This window comes from Capricornis sumatraensis, chromosome 14 (assembly GCF_032405125.1).
Source record: "Capricornis sumatraensis isolate serow.1 chromosome 14, serow.2, whole genome shotgun sequence".
Taxonomy (NCBI): Eukaryota; Metazoa; Chordata; class Mammalia; order Artiodactyla; family Bovidae; genus Capricornis; species Capricornis sumatraensis.
The window spans coordinates 67080109-67098261 of NC_091082.1; the positions used below are offsets into that span (position 1 = coordinate 67080109).

An 18153-nucleotide genomic window follows, 5' to 3' on the forward strand; every position below is an offset into this window, starting at 1 on the left:
CTCCTCCTGCCCCAGTCTCTCCCAGAATCAGAGTCTTTTCCAATGAGTCAACTCTTCGCGTGAGGTGGCCAAAGTACTGGAGCTTCACCTTTAGCATCATTCCTTCCAAAGAAATCCCAGGGTTGATCTCCTTCAGAATGGACTGGTTGGATCTCCTTGCAGTCCAAGGGACCCTCAAGAGTCTTCTTCAACACCACAGTTCAAAAGCATCAATTCTTTGGCGCTCAGCCTTCTTCACAGTCCAACTCTCACATCCATACATGACCACAGGAAAAACCGTAGCCTTGACTAGATGGACCTTAGTTGGCAAAGTAATGTCTCTGCTTTTGAATATACTGTTTAGGTTGGTCGTAACTTTTCTCCCAAGGAGTAAACGTCTTTTAATTTCATGGCTGCAGTCACCATCTGCAGTGATTTTGGAGCCCAAAAAAATAAAGTCTGACACTGTTTCTACTGTTTCTCCATCTATTTCCCATGAAGTGATGGGACCAGAAGCCATGATCTTCGTTTTCTGAATGTTGAACTTTAAGCCAACTTTTTCCCTCTCCTCTTTCACTTTCATCAAGAGGCATTTTAGCTCCTCTTCACTGTCTGCCATAAGGGTGGTGTCATCTGCATATCTGAGGTTATTGATATTTTTCCCAGCAATCTTGATTCCAGCTTGTGTTTCTTCCAGTCCAGCGTTTCTCATGATGTACTCTGCATAGAAGTTAAATAAGCAGGGTGACAATATACAGCCTTGATGTACTCCTTTTCCTATTTGGAACCAGTCTGTTGTTCTATGTCCAGTTCTAACTGTTGCTTCCTGACCTGCATACAGATTTCTCAAGAGGCAGGTCAGGTGATCTGGTATTCCCATCTCTTTCAGAATTTTCCACAGTTTATTGTGATCCACACAGTCAAAGGCTTTGGCATAGTCAATAAAGCAGAAATAGATGTTTGTCTGGAACCCTCTTGTTTTTTCCGTGATCCAGCAGATGTTGGCAGTTTGATCTCTGGTTCCTCTGCCTTTTCTAAAACCAGCTTGAACATCAGGGAGCTCACGTTACACGTATTGCTGAAATCTGGCTTGGAGAATTTTGAGCATTACTTTACTAGCATGTGAGATGAGTGCAATTGTGTGGTAGTTTGAGCATTCTTTGGCATTGCCTTTCTTTGGAATTGGAATGAAAACTGGCCTTTTCCAGTCCTGTGGCCACTGCTGAGTTTTCCAAATTTGCTGGCATATTGAGTGCAGCCCTTTCACAGCATCATCTTTCAGGATTTGAAACAGCTCAACTGGAATTCCATCACCTCCACTAGCTTTGTTCATAGTGATGCTTTCTAAGGCCCACTTGACTTCACATTCCAAGATGTCTGGCTCTAGATTAGTGATCACATCATCATGATTATCTGGGTCATGAAGATGTTTTTTGTACAGTTCTTCCGTGTATTCTTGCCACCTCTTCTTAATATCTTCTGCTTCTGTTAGGTCCATACCATTTCTGTCGGCAAAGTAATGTCTCTGCTTTTGAATATGCTATCTAGGTTGGTCATAACTTTTCCTCCAAGGAGTAAGCGTCTTTTAATTTCATGGCTGCAGTCACCATCTGCAGTGATTTTGGAGCCCAAAAAAATAAAGTCTGACACTGTTTCCACTGTTTCTTCATCTATTTCCCATGAAGTGATGGGACCAGATGCCATGATCTTTGTTTTCTGAATGTTGAGCTTTAAGCCAACTTTTTCCCTCTCCTCTTTTACTTTCATCAAGAGACTTTTTAGTTCCTCTTCACTTTCTGCCATAAGGGTGATGTCATCTGCATATCTGAGGTGATTGATATTTCTCCCGGCAATCTTGATTCCAGCTTGTGTTTCTTCCAGTTCAGCGTTTCTCATGATGCACTCTGCATATAAGTTAAATAAGCAGGGTGATAATATACAGCCTTGACGTACTCCTTTTCCTATTTGGAACCAGTCTGTTGTTCATGTCCAGTTCTAACTGTTGCTTCTTGGCCTGCATACAGATTTCTCAAGAGGCAGGTTACATAGTTTAGATATAATTAGTGCATATATGTTCACTCTGTTAACTTCGGTGCTTTTGTATGTTTACGAGTTTCATAATAAAAGTTTCACTTCCTTTGACAAAAGAGAATCAGTGGATGCGTGTCAAAAATGCAGATTGCTGCTTCACACCAGAGTTTCTGATTCATCAGCTCTGTGCTAGAAAAAATAATTGTAATTTATGATAGAACCTTTTCTTTTCCTCTGTGATGCTCAAATTTGTAGACAAACAAAAAGAAAACAAATAACCCTAAATCAAAAAGCCCCACTAGAGGAGAAATTGCTCACACTGAAACTGCTTATTAGCTATAAAGCACTTTGTAACTGTTTATTGTTTTGTTATGATCCTTGTTACTTGGAGTTTCCCTTTCCATTTAGACTTCAAACAACTGGAAGATAAACTAAGTAACATATTATAACTGAAAAGTAAAGTTCGACATTTTCAGTTACCCTTTCTTTTCCTTTTTCCTTGTTAGCTTTCTACAATTAGATTTTAGTTAACATTTATCAAACATCTGCAAGTTCCTAAGTTACATTAAGAGAACAAGCAAGAGAGTCAGTTTTGTATGACATAGCCCTTCTTCTTAGATAATTATGAACCATAGTAATATGAAGAGCTAAAATATATAAAACACACAGAGACTAACTTACTAATTAAACTGAAACTTAAAAAGCCAGAATAAAAACAGTTCTCACCTGGGTTCTTTCTAGTTGACAAGGTGACATTTTCTTGGTATGAGTCGTAGAACATTTTAAGGAACATTTTAAAATTACTTAATCACCTAGAGTCGTTTAATCCCTTGTGTGGCCACTGATATGGAAAAGTCTCAAACAGGATTAAAGCAGGGTTCTGTTGCACACCACTCTGTGCGTCTGTGTGTGTGTGTGAAAGGTGATGACATGTCTCTCCGCTGCTTTTCCACATCTTAAGGGAACAGCAGCAGCGCTAGGACGCCCGCCAGTCAGTGTCTCTGATCACCACCACTGAGGCTTCTGAGAGCGGTTGCATAGCAGCAGTTTTATTTCCGTTACCAATCATGCCCTGGTAGCCAAGTTCAGTCTTTTGGGGGTTACTCCAGTCTGTAGGTGGTGAACAACTTTTATCCCTATCTTAACATTCAGCAAGCTCCAGAGAAAGATGCCGTTTGACTTTTTCTCTTTCACTGGCTGTTGCTAATTTTAAGCCTTATTTTGACAAAAAAAGAGTATCAACTTCTTAATCTAAGTCATTTTAGTTGTATCAATTGCCATGACAGTGTTGTTTAAAGCAGTAAGCTTTTTACTATTTTTAAGAACTGTAAATGGTAGCAAGAGCATTTCAAAGGAAACTTGGATGGCGTAGAATTTGTTTGAAGGGTTTTATTGGTGTTCTTTCAGACTAGGTTTGGGTCATTTAGAAGGACAAAATCAAGTTTATTTGTAGTCTTCTCCTTTGTTTGCATTTATGCTATGGGATTTTTAGGATACATTTATAGGAGTATTATTTATTCTTCAAATTAACATAAGACATAGATATCATAACTTTATGTGAAAGAGAGAGAGAGATTTTCCTAACTGGTATACATCTTCTTTAAAATTTTATATTTGGATTTTTTTCCTCAGTGACCACAGAATCAGTGACATATAAAAGTAATTTTAGTAGGATTTCAATTTTACTCTAGTTTAATTTTATAGATAGGAGCCTTAGGAGCAAATTTTTCTAAGTCAAATGTCAACATGAATGGAGGTTTTTAATTTGTTTTCTTTTTTCCTCTCATATTTTTGAATTGTCATATTGCATTTCTGTCTCTTTGTGATGTATAATTCTATAATAAGATACATGTAGAAATTAAGTATAGTATGCATGGGGAAGGAGGAGGCAATGGGACCCCACTCCAGAATCCCAGGGACGGGGGAGCCTGGTGGGCTTCCATCTATGGGGTTGTACAGAGTCGGACACGACTGAAGCGACTTCCAGCAGCAGCATACTTGGGGAAAATGCATTATATAGTGCTTACAGTATTTGAAGAGAAATTAGAATGTGGAGAATTAGTACAATATTATGATTAAAAAGCAAGAGTTCCAGAGTCAGACCACCTGAACTTGAAGTTTTACTCTGCCACTTGGCAACTGTGTGACTTGGGAAAAGCCAGAGAACTTCTCCAAAGCTCAGCTATTGATAGACAGTGGTCAACTGTTCATGAAGAAAATGAACTGCTCATATATTGCACATTACTGCTCAGAATCACATTAAAGTTTCGTAGCTGAAAGTATTTTTCTCAGAAAAGCAAATACTTATTTATGACTGCCTAGAATGGTCTTGGGAGAAGGCAATGGTACCCCACTCCAGTACTCTTGCCTGGGAAATACCACAGACAGAGGAGCCTGGTGGGCTGCAGTCCATGGAGTTGCGAAGAGTCGGACATGACTGAGCGACTTCACCTTCACTTTTCACTTTCATGCATTGGAGAAGGAAATGGCAACCCACTCCAGTGTTCTTGCCTGGAGAATCCCAGGGACGGGGAGCCTGGTGGGCTGCCGTCTATGGGGTTGCACAGAGTCGGACACGACTGAAGCGACTTAGCAGCAGCAGCAGCAGCAGCAGCAGAATGGTCTTGTCTCTCATCGTAGATTTCCTTAGAAGTCAGAGCACAAGGTGAGGTCCTTACAGTGGCCTCCAGGATCTACACAGCATACCGCCTACCCCACTCCCCAGACCAGCACCAGCATGCTACCTCTCTGACCTCATTCCCCACAACTCTTATTACTGCTTTCTCCATTCCAGCCTCAGTGACTTCTTGACTCTTTTTTGATCATACCAGGCATGCTTTTGCCTTAAAGCCTTTGCCGAGCCTAGTCGCATTGCCTGGAATGCTTTGCCCTTCCAGTATGTGCTGGAAGTATCAAGGCTGACTCACCTCCTTCAAATCTTTATTCAATATAATCTTCATAAGGTCTGCAATGACCATTTTGTATTCCCAGTCCTCTTTACACAGCTCTGTTTTTAACAGTGCTTTTCTTTTGCTAATTTACTTTGTTGTTTCTTGTCTGTTTCCTTCCACTGGTATGTAAGATTAATGAAGAAAAAGAGTTTTGTTTGTTTTGTTCATTGATATATCTCAAGTACCTCAAGTATCTAACAAATAAATGTATGAATAAATGAAGCTTTTTCAGTACTAGCATTAGACTGGGTTTAAATTCTGACTTCTCACCTATTAATTCTTATTACCTAAATCAAGTTATTGAATACCTACTTTGTGGAGTTGTTCCATGAATTAAATGTTACCACATATTGGAAAGCACCTGGCCAGTAGTTGATAACCCAGGAGGCCTTCAATAAATTCTTTCAGCCAACAAATGTTTACTGAACACTTTATGATATACCAAGTATCACTTACAGGCACTGGCATATATCACTGAGCACAATAGCCCCAAATCCCTGATACTGTGGGAATTATTTCTAGTTTGCTTTCCTTTCTTCATTGCAGTAGTTTCTAGAAGGAAAAAAATCATGATTCCACCAACCTGTTCAGTTGTGTCTCATCCTAGATTTGTTTTAGTTAATACTTATAGGTACCCAGTTTCCATTACTTTAAAAGTACCTTTGCATTCAGTTATCTTATTCTTTGAGATGGCCTCAGGAAGAGAAATTTTAATCCTTATTTTACCTCTAAGAAATCTGAAACCTCAGAGCTATTATTTGTCCAGTATCATTCAACTAGGAGAAATTTGAGCCAGGATTTGAAGCCATACTTCCTGACTCAGGGTTCCCTATTCTCTCCATGGTGGCATTTGTACCAGAAGCAGCATGATGGGTTTTATTCATTTCACTGCCTATTTAATTTCAGTTCTACAAACGTACATTGGGCCCCTACTAGATGCCAGATACCAACCTTGCCCAGGAATGCAAAAATTGTTTAGTTCCTGTCCTGATAAGTTCAGAATTTAATAGGGAAGACTGTTAACACATCAGTGGGTATGCAGCGTGCTAAATGTAACACTGGCTATATTTATAGATTCTTGGAAGCACATAGAAGGGACAATTAATCTACAACAGGGTCAGGGATTGCCAAAATAGACACCTTAGAGGAGATCATGGCTCAGCTGAGTCTGAAAGGACGACTTAAACAGGGAAAAGGGAGGGAATATGAGCAGTAGCAGAGATACATGACGAATTCGAGGCTTTCAGAGTTGCTGGTGTCCAAAGCACGAAGCAGGAAATGACCAGGGATCAGGCTAGAGCAGCTAGGATCTACAAGATGATACCACATCCGAGAGGTAGAACTCTTACCAGGACCATTCTCTTAGGTACCTTCAGGTCAATTATTCCCATCCACTCAGCTGTAGCCAGGGCTGTTCACAGTACAGAGCCTACTGACCTGTATATAAGGAATTGCTCAGAGGGGCTGGTGGGCAAGAGGACATACCATACACTCTGAGGCTTCAGAGAAGGAATAATGTTGCTGGAAGGCTCAGTGCAACCTGGTTGGTCCAGGCAAAGGTATAGAAGGAGCCAAGCTTTGAGCCAAATAGTCTTCTCAGATGAAAACCATAATTCAGTTATATCAAGGAAATGAAAAGAGAATTTTGTAGTAGCTTCTACTACCTCACCAACCACTCTGGGCCATCTTATAATTTCCCTTATCTGTATTCTGTAAACAACTATAATTTTATGTATATAGTTGTGAGATTTATTTATTGAGCACTTATTAAGATTTAATCTCTGGTATATGTTAAGATAGATACAGCATTATTAGTTCACTTCACTTCAGTCACTCAGTTGTGCTGACTTTTTGTGACCCCATGGCACATAGCATGCCAGGCCTCCTTGTCTATCACCAGCTCCCGGAGTTTACCCAAACTGTTGTCCATTGAGTTGGTGATGCCATCCAACCATCTCATCCTCTGTCGTTCCCTTCTGCTGCCTTCAATCTTTCCCAACATCAGGGTCTTTTCAAATGAGTTAGCTCTTCGCATCAGGTGGCCAAAGTATTGGAGTTTCAGCTTCAACATCAGTCCTTCCAATGAACACCCAGGCCTGATTTCCTTTAGGATGGACTGGTTGGATCTCCTTGCAGTCCAGGGGACTCTCAAGAGTCTTCTCCAACACCACAGTTCAAAAGCATCAATAATTCAGTGCTCAGCTTTCTTTATAGTCCAACTCTCACATCTATACATGACCAGTGAAAAAACCATAGCCTTGACTAGATGGACCTTTGTTGACACAGTAATGTCTCTTCTTTTTAATATGCTGTCTGAAGTGAAGTAAAGTGAAGTCACTCAGTCATGTCCGACTCTTTGCAACCCCACGGACTGTAGCCTACTACACTCCTCCGTCCATGGGATTTTCCAGGCAAGAGTACTGGAGTGGGTTGCCATTTCCTTCTCCAGAGGATCTTCCTGACCCAGGGATCGAACCCAGATCTCCCACACTGTAGGCAAACGCTTTACCATCTGAGCCACCAGGGAAGTCTATACAGGTTGGTCATAACTTTCCTTCCAAGGAGTAAGCATCTTTTAATTTCATGGCTGCAATCACCATCTGCAGTGATTTTGGACCCCCCAAAAGTAAAGTCAGCTATTGTTTCCACTGTTTCTCCATCTATTTGTCATGAAGTGATGGGACCAGATGCCATGATTGTACTTTTCTGAATGTTGAGCTTTAAGCCAATTTTTTCACTCTCCTCTTTCACATTCATTAAGAGGCTCTTTAGTTCTTCTTCACTTTCTACCATAAGGTAGTGTCATGTGCATATATGAGGTTATTGATATTTCTCCCAGCAATCTTGATTCCGGCTTGTGCTTCCTCCAGCCCAGAATTTCTCATGATGTACTCTGCATAGAAGTTAATTAAGCAGGGTAACAATATACAGCCTTGACGTACTCCTTTTCCTATTTGGAACCAGTCTGTTGTTCCATGTCCAGTTCTAGCTGTTGCTTCCTGGCCTGCATACAGATTTCTCAAGAGGCAGGTTAGGTGGTCTGGTATTCCCATCTCTTTCAGAATTTTCCACAGTTTATTGTGATCCACACAGTCAAAGGCTTTGGCATAGTCAGTAAAGCGGAAGCAGATGTTTTTCTGGAACTCTCTTGCTTTTTCAGTGATCCAGCAGAAGTTGGCAATTTGATCTCTGGTTCCCCTGCCTTTTCTAAAACCAGCTTGCACATCTGGAAGTTCACGGTTCACATATTGCTGAAGCCTGACTTGGAGAATTTTGAGCATTACTTTCCTCGTGTGTGAGATGAGTGCAATTGTGCAGTAGTTTGAGCATTCTTTGGCGTTTCCTTTCTTAGGGATTGGAATGAAAACTGGCGTTTTCCAGTCCTGTGGCCACTGCTAAGTTTTCCGAATTTGCTGGCATATTGAGTGCAGCACTTTCACAGCATCATCTTTTAGGATTTGAAACAGCTCCACTGGAATTCCATCACCTCCACTAGATTTGTTTGTAGCAATGCTTCCTAAGGCTCACTTCACTTCACATTCCAGGATGTCTGGCTCTAGGTGAGTGATTGTGAGTGATCACACAGTGTGATTATCTGGGTCATGCAGAACTTTTTTGTACAGTTCTTCTGTGTATTCTTGCCACCTCTGCTTAATATCTTCTGCTTCTGTTAGGTCCATACCATTTCTGTCCTTTATCGAGCCCATCTTTGCTTGAAATATTCCCTTGGTATTTCTAATTTTCTTGAAGAGATCTCTAGTCTTTCCCATTCTGTTTTTCCCCTCTATTTCTTTGCACTGAATCACTGAGGAAGGCTTTCTTATCTCTCCTTGCTATTCTTTGGTATTCTGCATTCAAATGGGTATATCTTTCCTTTTCTCCTTTGCCTTTCACTTCTCTTCATTTCACAGCTGTTTATAAGGCCTCCTCAGACAGCCATTTTGCTTTTTTGCATTTCTTTTTCTTGAGGATGGCCTTGATCCCTGTCTCCTATACAATGTCATGAACCTCCATCCATAGTTCATCAGGCACTCAATCAGATCTAGTCCCTTAAATCTATTTTTCACTTCCACTATATAATCGTAGGGATTTGATTTAGGTAATACCCAAATGGTCTAGTGGTTTTCCCTACTTTCTTCAATTTAAGTCTGAATTGGCAATAAGGAGTTCATAATCTGAGCTACAGTCTGCTTCTAGTCTTGTTTTTGCTGGCTGTATAGAGCTTCTCCATCTTTGTCTACAAAGAATATAATCAGTCTGATTTTGGTGTTGGCCATCTGGTGATGTCCATGTGTAGAGTCTTCTCTTGTGAAGAGGGTGTTTGCTATGACCAGTCCGTTCTCTTGGCAAAACTCTATTAGCCTTTGCCCTGCTTCATTCTGTACTCCAAGGCCAAATTTGCCTGTTACTCCAGGTGTTTCTTGACTTCCTACTTTTGCATTCCAATTCCTGTAATGAAAAGGACATCTTTTTTGGGTGTTAGTTCTAAAAGGTCTTGTAAGTCTTCATAGAACCATTCATCTTCAGCTTCTTCAGCGTTACTGGTCGGGGCATAAACTTGGATTACCATGATATTGAATTGTTTGCCTTGGAAATGAACAGAGAGTTGTTTTTGAGATTGCATCCAAGTATTGCATTTTGGACTCTTTTGTTGACTATGATGGCTACTCCATTTCTTCTAAGGGATTCCTGCCCACAGTAGTAGATATGATGGTCATCATAGTTAAATTCACCCATTCCAGTCCATTTTAGTTCGCTGATTCCTAGAATATCGATGTTCACGCTTACCATCTCCTGCTTGACCACTTCCAATTTGCCTTGATTCATGGACCTAACATTCCAGGTTCCTATGCAATATTGCTCTTTACAGCATCAGACGTTGCTTCTATCACCAGTCACATACACAACTGGGTGTTATTTTTGCTTTGTCTCCATCCCTTCATTTTTTCTTATGTTATTTCTCCACTGATCTGCAGTAGCATATTGGGCACCTACCGACCTTGGGAGTTCCTCTTTCATTGTCCTATCTTTTTGCCTTTTCATACTGTTCATGGGGTTTTCAAGGCAAGAATATTTAGTGGTTTGCCATTCCCTTCTCCAGTGGACCACATTCTGTCAGACCTCTCCACCATGACCCATCCATCTTGGGTGACCCCACATGGCATGGCCTAGTTTCATTGAGTTAGACAAGGCTGTGGATCATGTGATCAGATTGGCTAGTTTTCTGTGATTGTGGTTTCAGTCTGTCTGGCCTCTGATGCCCTCTCTTAGCGCCTACCATCTTACTTGAGTTTCTCTTACCTTGGACTTGGGGTATCTTGTCAGTTCAGTTCAGTTCAGTTGCTCGGTTGTGTCCAACTCTTTGCGACCCCATGAACCGCAGCACACCAGGCCTCCCTGTCCATCACCAGCTCCCAGAGTCCACCCAAACCCAATAGCTGGACAAATCAACTTTCCATTTTCCAATCTTATTTGTTGTTACAACTAATAATTTACCAACCAAACTAAATCTCCCTAATGTATACCCTTCTCATGCTGTGGTCCATATAGTACCCTTGCTCCTCAATTCCTCCAAACCCAAATCATGTCTTCTCTCTGTGACCTAGCATATACCACTTCTTCCGTATAAGTTCCCTGCATTTCAATAGATGATGCAACCTCTTCTTTCTCTAAACTCCTGAAATAATTTCCTATGTACCTCTCTAAAATAATACCATGTTTCATCAATTCTGAGATGTAAATTTTTTCACATTTTAACATCTCCATAGTTTATCTTTTAAAACATGCCATTCATCATCAGTGAGCTTATAAGAGAGAATATATCATGGTATTTTGTGGAAAAACATGAACAACAACTACTCTGAGTCAAAAAAATAGTTCAGAAGAATGAAGAAGCATTAAATACCTTAACCAGTTTTGTGTATGTTCTTTCTTTGTGTACACTATGTGATATATGACAAAACCTGCCAAGCTAAGTCATTAAAAAAACAACTTCTTTAATGCAAAATAAACAGTCTTAGTGATAAGTCATTTTGTTATAGCTTAATTGGCAGCTTTTTTTCTTAGTATACATAAAATAATGGTGTGACAATCACTGGTGTCCTAGATTCAAAGAAATAGATAGTTTTATTTTGTGATTAAATATGTCAGGCATTAATAACATGTACCTTCCTAATACATGTTGTATTATATATATTTATATTAATTTCTAGTCCTATATTAAACTACAGGCCTTTTGAGGGCAAGGATTTTATTTAATCTTTGATACCCTTATAATAGTTGTTACGATGCTTTATACCATATACATATAAAATAAATATTTAATAAATGGATTAAAATATGAAGTATAAGATAAAAGTGCCACAGAAAGATAAAGTACTATATGAGTGAATATCTACTAGTACATTCTCAGTTAACTACTTATACTTAACTATAGTTTTGTTAGAAATGTATTTACATATGGTATTTAGTTGGGTCCTTGGGCTGAATCTCAACTTAGGCTCGTGGTTTTTGAACCAACAATAAATGATCCTAATAGAATTCTATAAATTTCAGTCTTGCTTGCTGACTGCATTCTTAAGAAAATGTGATGACTCGTCTTGACTGAATCATAGCAGGTAGTAAATAAAACCTCTACCTTGGAGAACAAATAACAGTGACTTTCCCTAATGATGCTAAGATTATACAGGAAACCAGGCAAACGCCTGTCTCTAAGAAATATAGTACTTTTAAAATAGCCTTGTTGTTCTATTTGCAATTTTTTAAGGAATCTCCACACTGTTCTCCATAGTGGCTGTACTAGTTTGCATTCCCACCAACAGTGTAGGAGGGTTCCCTTTTCTCCACACCCTCTCCAGCATTTGTTGCTTGCAGATTTTTGGATCGCAGCCATTCTGACTGGTGTGAAGTGGTACCTCATTGTGGTTTTGATTTGCATTTCTCTGATAATGAGTGATGTTGAGCATCTTTTCATGTGTTTGTTAGCCATCCGTATGTCTTCTTTGGAGAAATGTCTATTTAGTTCTTTGGCCCATTTTTTGATTGGGTCGTTTATTTTTCTGGAATTGAGCTGCATAAGTTGCTTGTATATTTTTGAGATTAGTTGTTTGTCAGTTGCTTCATTTGCTATTATTTTCTCCCATTCAGAAGGCTGTCTTTTCACCTTGCTTATAGTTTCCTTTGTTGTGCAGAAGCTTTTAATTTTAATTAGATCCCATTTGTTTATTTTTGCTTTTATTTCCAGAATTCTGGGAGGTGGATCATAGAGGATCCTGCTGTGATTTATGTCTGAGAGTGTTTTGCCTATATTCTCCTCTAGGAGTTTTATAGTTTCTGGTCTTACGTTTAGATCTTTAATCCATTTTGAGTTTATTTTTGTGTGCGGTGTTAGAAAGTGATCTAGTTTCATTCTTTTACAAGTGGTTGACCAGTTTTCCCAGCACCACTTGTTAAAGAGATTGTCTTTACTCCATTGTATATTCTTGCCTCCTTTGTCAAAGATAAGGTGTCCATATGTGTGTGGATTTATCTCTGGGCTTTCTATTTTGTTCCATTGATCTATATGTCTGTCTTTGTGCCAGTACCATACTGTTTTGATGACTGTGGCTTTGTAGTAGAGCCTGAAGTCAGGCAAGTTGATTCCTCCAGTTCCATTCTTCTTTCTCAAGATTGCTTTGGCTATTCGAGGTTTTTTGTATTTCCATACAAATCTTGAAATTATTTGTTCTAGTTCTGTGAAAAATATGGCTGGTAGCTTGATAGGGATTGCGTTGAATTTGTAAATTGCTTTGGGTAGTATACTCATTTTCACTATATTGATTCTTCCAATCCATGAACATGGTATATTTCTCCATCTATTAGTGTCCTCTTTGATTTCTTTCATCAGTGTTTTATAGTTTTCTATATATAGGTCTTTAGTTTCTTTGGGTAGATATATTCCTAAGTATTTTATTCTTTTTGTTGCAATGGTGAATGGAATTGTTTCCTTAATTTCTTTTTCTACTTTCTCATTATTAGTGTATAGGAATGCAAGGGATTTCTGTGTGTTGATTTTATATCCTGCAACTTTACTATATTCATTGATGAGCTCTAGTAATTTTCTGGTGGAGTCTTTAGGGTTTTCCATGTAGAGGATCATGTCATCTGCAAACAGTGAGAGTTTTACTTCTTCTTTTCCAATTTGGATTCCTTTTATTTCTTTTTCTGCTCTGATTGCTGTGGCCAAAACTTCCAGAACTATGTTGAATAGTAGCGGTGAAAGTGGACACCCTTGTCTTGTTCCTGACTTTAGGGGAAATGCTTTCAATTTTTCACCATTAAGGATAATGTTTGCTGTGGGTTTGTCATATATAGCTTTTATTATGTTGAGGTATGACCCAGCAATCCCACTGCTGGGTATACACACCGAGGAAACCAGAATTGAAAGAGACACATGTACCCCAATGTTCATCGCAGCACTGTTTATAATAGCCAGGACATGGAAACAACCTAGATGTCCATCAGCAGATGAATGGATAAGGAAGCTTTGGTACATATACACGATGGAGTATTACTCAGCCGTTAAAAAGAATTCATTTGAATCAGTTCTGATGAGATGGATGAAACTGGAGCCGATTATACAGAGTGAAGTAAGCCAGAAAGAAAAACACCAATACAGTATACTAACACATATATATGGAATTTAGAAAGATGGCAATGACGACCCTGTATGCAAGACAGGAAAAAAGACACAGCTGTGTATAATGGACTTTTGGACTCAGAGAAAGAGGGAGAGGGCGGGATGATTTGGGAGAATGGCATTCTATCATGTATACTATCATGTAAGAATTGAATCGCCAGTCTATGTCTGACGCAGGATACAGCATGATTGGGGCTGGTGCATGGGGATCACCCACAGAGATGTTATGGGGAGGGAGGTGGGAGGGGGTTTCATGTTTGGGAACACATGTAAGAATTAAAGATTTTAAAATTTAATAAAAAAAAAATAAAAAAAAAAAAAAAAAAAAAAAAAAAAAATAAAATAGCCTTGTTTTTTTTCCCTCCAATCCATCTCAATAACACCTATAATAAAAAACCTGGGAAATAAAAAACAGTTTAGGGAATTTTGTTTGTGTGATATTTTCTAGTTTTTATCCTTATTCTTTGGACTACAAGAACAAGAAATAACATAAGCATTTTTCTTCAGTCAGCTAAATAGTTCCAATTCTGATTCAAATAAGTAATTTCCATCATTCTCTCAGAGTGCTTATGTGTTTGCAAACCATACTTGGCATGGAAAAGCAGTGGTAGTCCACTCTGCTATTCACCGGATATCTCCACTTATCTTTCCGGATTGTACATTCTTTCCCTGTTGAAGTTAGGCGTGGTCATGTGACTTTTTTGTCTAATAAAATGAGACCATTAGTGACGTAAAGCTTTCAGAGCAAGTACAAAATTTCCCACACTTCCTTTATCCTGCTGCAGCAACTATAGAAGCACGGAGATGGAGCCACCCTTAGCACAAGATCCTGCGTGAGGATAGCATAGAGCCAGGTCCCCATCACATTCGACCTGCTCAGAGATACATAGTATGTTTTGTATGAGATTATTATTTTTTGTGTGTGTGATATTTTGTGTGAGATCATATTATTGTAAAGTTATTAGATAAGTATAACCTAGCTTATTGTGATTAATATAGTCTTTACTCCAAAACAGTGGAGTTTAATGGTAACTAAAAGAATATAACAGATTTGATGTGCTGTTATTGGCCTAGTATTTTTTTTTTTCCTTTTGGAAATATTATTGTATTTCCATGCATCAAAATACTTTTCTTTGAATTACAGTCTTTTGTCAAAACATTCTAAGATACCTCTGTAAGATGTCCTTTCATCTCCCAACAGTAGAACTGTTTCTTAAAAGAAATGCTCATTGATGTTCATTCTTGTCTTTACTTTTTTATTCAGCAAGCTTTTTTGAATGTCAGGTGCTAAGACTGGACGATGTTCAAGGCACTCTGGATGGTTTGGTAGAAGTGGCACAAAGTAAGCAGGGGCTAAAAACTATAAGGCACTTTGTTCTTCGGAAGTCTAGGTGCTTCACTGGTTTCATAAATGATACATACCAATTTCATTTTAAAATAGTTAAACTATATTTGAAGGTTAACATCATAAATACCATATCCAAGGTGACATAGATCAAATTATGCCACTGTTGAGACCACCAACATATGACCTTAAAAGTTAGAAGTTTCTTTACCATAGCTAGTATAGAGACAGTTTAAGAAATAAGAACTTAAGTGCCATCAAAAAGTCTAATTCTCCCAATTATCTTGGAAGAAAAAAATTTTTAGCACATTACCAAGTGGTTTCCAGCAACTGTGTTTTACAAATTAAAAAATTAAAAGCTAGATTCTGTTTCTGGTCTTGATTATAAGAATCTGAGTAGCTTTTATAAAGTCAGTGCAGACGAGTTAGGAAATAGCAAGGTTCCCCTTTTGTTCTTTTTCCTATCACCTTCTGCCTTTTCATTCTAGGGGTTCTTCAGCAAGCGCCTAAAAGGCTCCATCAAGAGGACCAAAAGCCAATCAAAGCTTGACCGAAACACGAGCTTTCGGCTTCCCTCTCTTCGCAATACTGATGACAGGTAGGCATTCACTTGCTTAAAACACAGAAAGCAATTTTACAGTGCATTTTGGTAAGATATTTTGGTCTTCTCTAACTGTGCATCAGTGATAATCCTAGAGAACTGATAAAAAAACTTACTTTTTTGTCTTGCTCATATTGAGGCACGGTACAAAATATTAGCTTACATACCAAATCAGTTTAAAAATCTTACAGTATTGGAGAGTGTGCAGATACCTAAGAACTAATTTAAGAGTCAGTTGTGCTATTTCTGTCGAATTGTGTTCTCGTGGTCCAAGGTGTATCTTTCTTCTGTAGAATGGCTTTAAGGGATGCTGATGGCTATAGCTAACATTTTCTGAGCACTATGCTAAATGCTTTATATACTTTATCTTGTTTAATCTTTAGAATAACCCTGTAAGAGAAATACTAATATTATCACGATATTACAGGTGACAAGTCTGAGAAAGAGAGGTTCCAAGGTTATACCGCTTAGTAAATAGAAAAAATGGTTAAACTTGGGCAACTTTGCTCTGAGTCCCTGGTCTTCACTGCTGTCTTGTTCTTTGTGTATACTATATGAACTCGGCCTTATTAATTTACAGTCACATCTAGAAGGCCTGTATGAAAAGGAAGCCTTGAGATTTCTCTAGTGGTCCAGTGGCTAAGACTCTGTTCCCAATACAGGGGGCCCAAGTTCAGTCCCTGGTCAGGGAACTAGATCTCACATACTACAACTAAACATTCCACATGCCGCAATGAAGATCAAAGCTCCTTCATGCCACAACTAAGACCAAGCACTGCCAAATAAATAAGTAAATAAAAAAAAAATTCTTTTTTAAAAAAGGAAGCCTGGATTTCAATAATTAGTACTACCAGCTTGAGCAAACCTCACATGCATAGCTCTCTAAGGATAACAGCCTTCTAAAATGATTGAATGTATGCTAGGACACATTTGTAATAATTCATGTCTCCACAATGCTCAAAATTTAGGAAGTGGTACTCTTGTGTCTTGACACATCACCAGTATTTATTGAGTGCTTACTCTGTGCCAAGTATTTTTAATGTAGTCTCTCATGTAATGCAACCCTAGATACTATTTTACAAATGAGGAACTAAGGCAAAAGAGATTGAGAAGCATGCCCATAGTCACACAGCTAATTAGTTGAGCTTGGATTTAAACTTTTGTCTGCCTTTCATAATGATCCTCCTATTTATACTTGGGTGTTTCTTTTTCTTTTCAGTAATAAATCCATTATTTCCAGCTACCTGCATCATAAGTAGAAATATAGATTGTAATCTCATAATTGCAGATTATAGACTTGCCAGGCAGAAAGTTACTCTCATTTTATAAAGAAAGTACCTTTTCCCCTATACTGAATTGATGAGAGGCTACAACTTTATCAGCTCTTCTTATCCTTGAACCACTTTAGAGATGTTCTGTGAAATTTGCAAGTATGTTCAATTGCAGTGCAATTGTATTGTTAGATATCTCTTTTATACCTCTTTGTTTAAGGGTAATCATTTTAAAAAATCTTTTATTCTCCTGTTTTCCCTTAGATTCCTATTATTCTACAACTTTCATCATTGTAAGAATTCAAATCATTTTATAAATAAGTCTCAATAAAATAGAATGACAAGATTTTTCAGAATATTGGTTTTTAAGGACAAGGAAATGGTATAGCAACGAAAACGTTCCTAATTCAATCACCAGTTCCTTAAACTCTGTAGCATCACGTATAAACTTGAGAGACAAGGAGATATTTTTTGTAGGTATACTTTATTATATAATCTTGCACTAAATATCACTTTCTCAATTTCAAACCAAGTGCTCTCTCCTATTCTGTTTTGCTTTAGGTAGCCTAGAGGAATTCTTGGATTGAATTACCAAGAGATAATATTCTCCTGGAGTCTGCTATTGCTATTATATAGGCAGTGCATTTTCAGCCTTTCCAATGATTTAAATTCCTTATATGTGACTTCCATGCTATTCTACTTCAGTCAACAATAGTATCTTTCTGATTCAAATACAGCATACTAAATAAATACAGCATAATTTAAAAAGTGCTAATAAATCTCAAATATTAGATAATCCTTTTTGTCTTCCAAATCCATTTATAGAGGTTTTCTAAACAGAAATTTTTCAGAAACTTTATTATTCTTATATAGGGATATACTCACTAGAAGTTTGAATATATCACAGTTCAAACAACAAAAAAAGACCTTCTTGCCATCAGATCATCTGAAAACACAGATAAATAGACCTAAGGTACAAGATCTTAATCAACTGAGTTCTTCAAATTGGTAACCTTACTAGTATCATTAAGAGATTTTTCCAAAGATCCTTGGTCTTGTGCCATATGCATCAGTTGCTGAAATCAGGCCATTTCTTCCAAAATGGTATGTGGTGTCTAAATCTAAGTAGAAAAACATTTCTATTCTTATGGCAAGTCTGCAGAAACTCTAGGCAAACCTAAGTAAGCAACCCCTTTTTGCAGTTTCTAAATTGTATTATAAATTGCTTGTGTCTTTGTGTAAAAGGAAAAAAGTTTCAATACATTAAGTCACCTTCCTTTTCTTCCCATATAAATAAC

The 18153-nt window shown here is 38.2% G+C and overlaps 1 protein-coding gene across 2 annotated transcripts in view; it reads left to right on the forward strand.

The window, feature by feature from the left end:
• RASAL2 (RAS protein activator like 2) overlaps nt 1–18153 on the forward strand; it is a 386680-nt gene that overhangs the window by 310672 nt on the left and 57855 nt on the right. For both annotated transcript variants that reach the window (XM_068986041.1, XM_068986042.1), the window contains exon 5: nt 15472–15581. In XM_068986041.1, coding sequence (XP_068842142.1) covers nt 15472–15581 — 110 coding nt within the window. The remainder of the gene's footprint in view (nt 1–15471; nt 15582–18153) is intronic.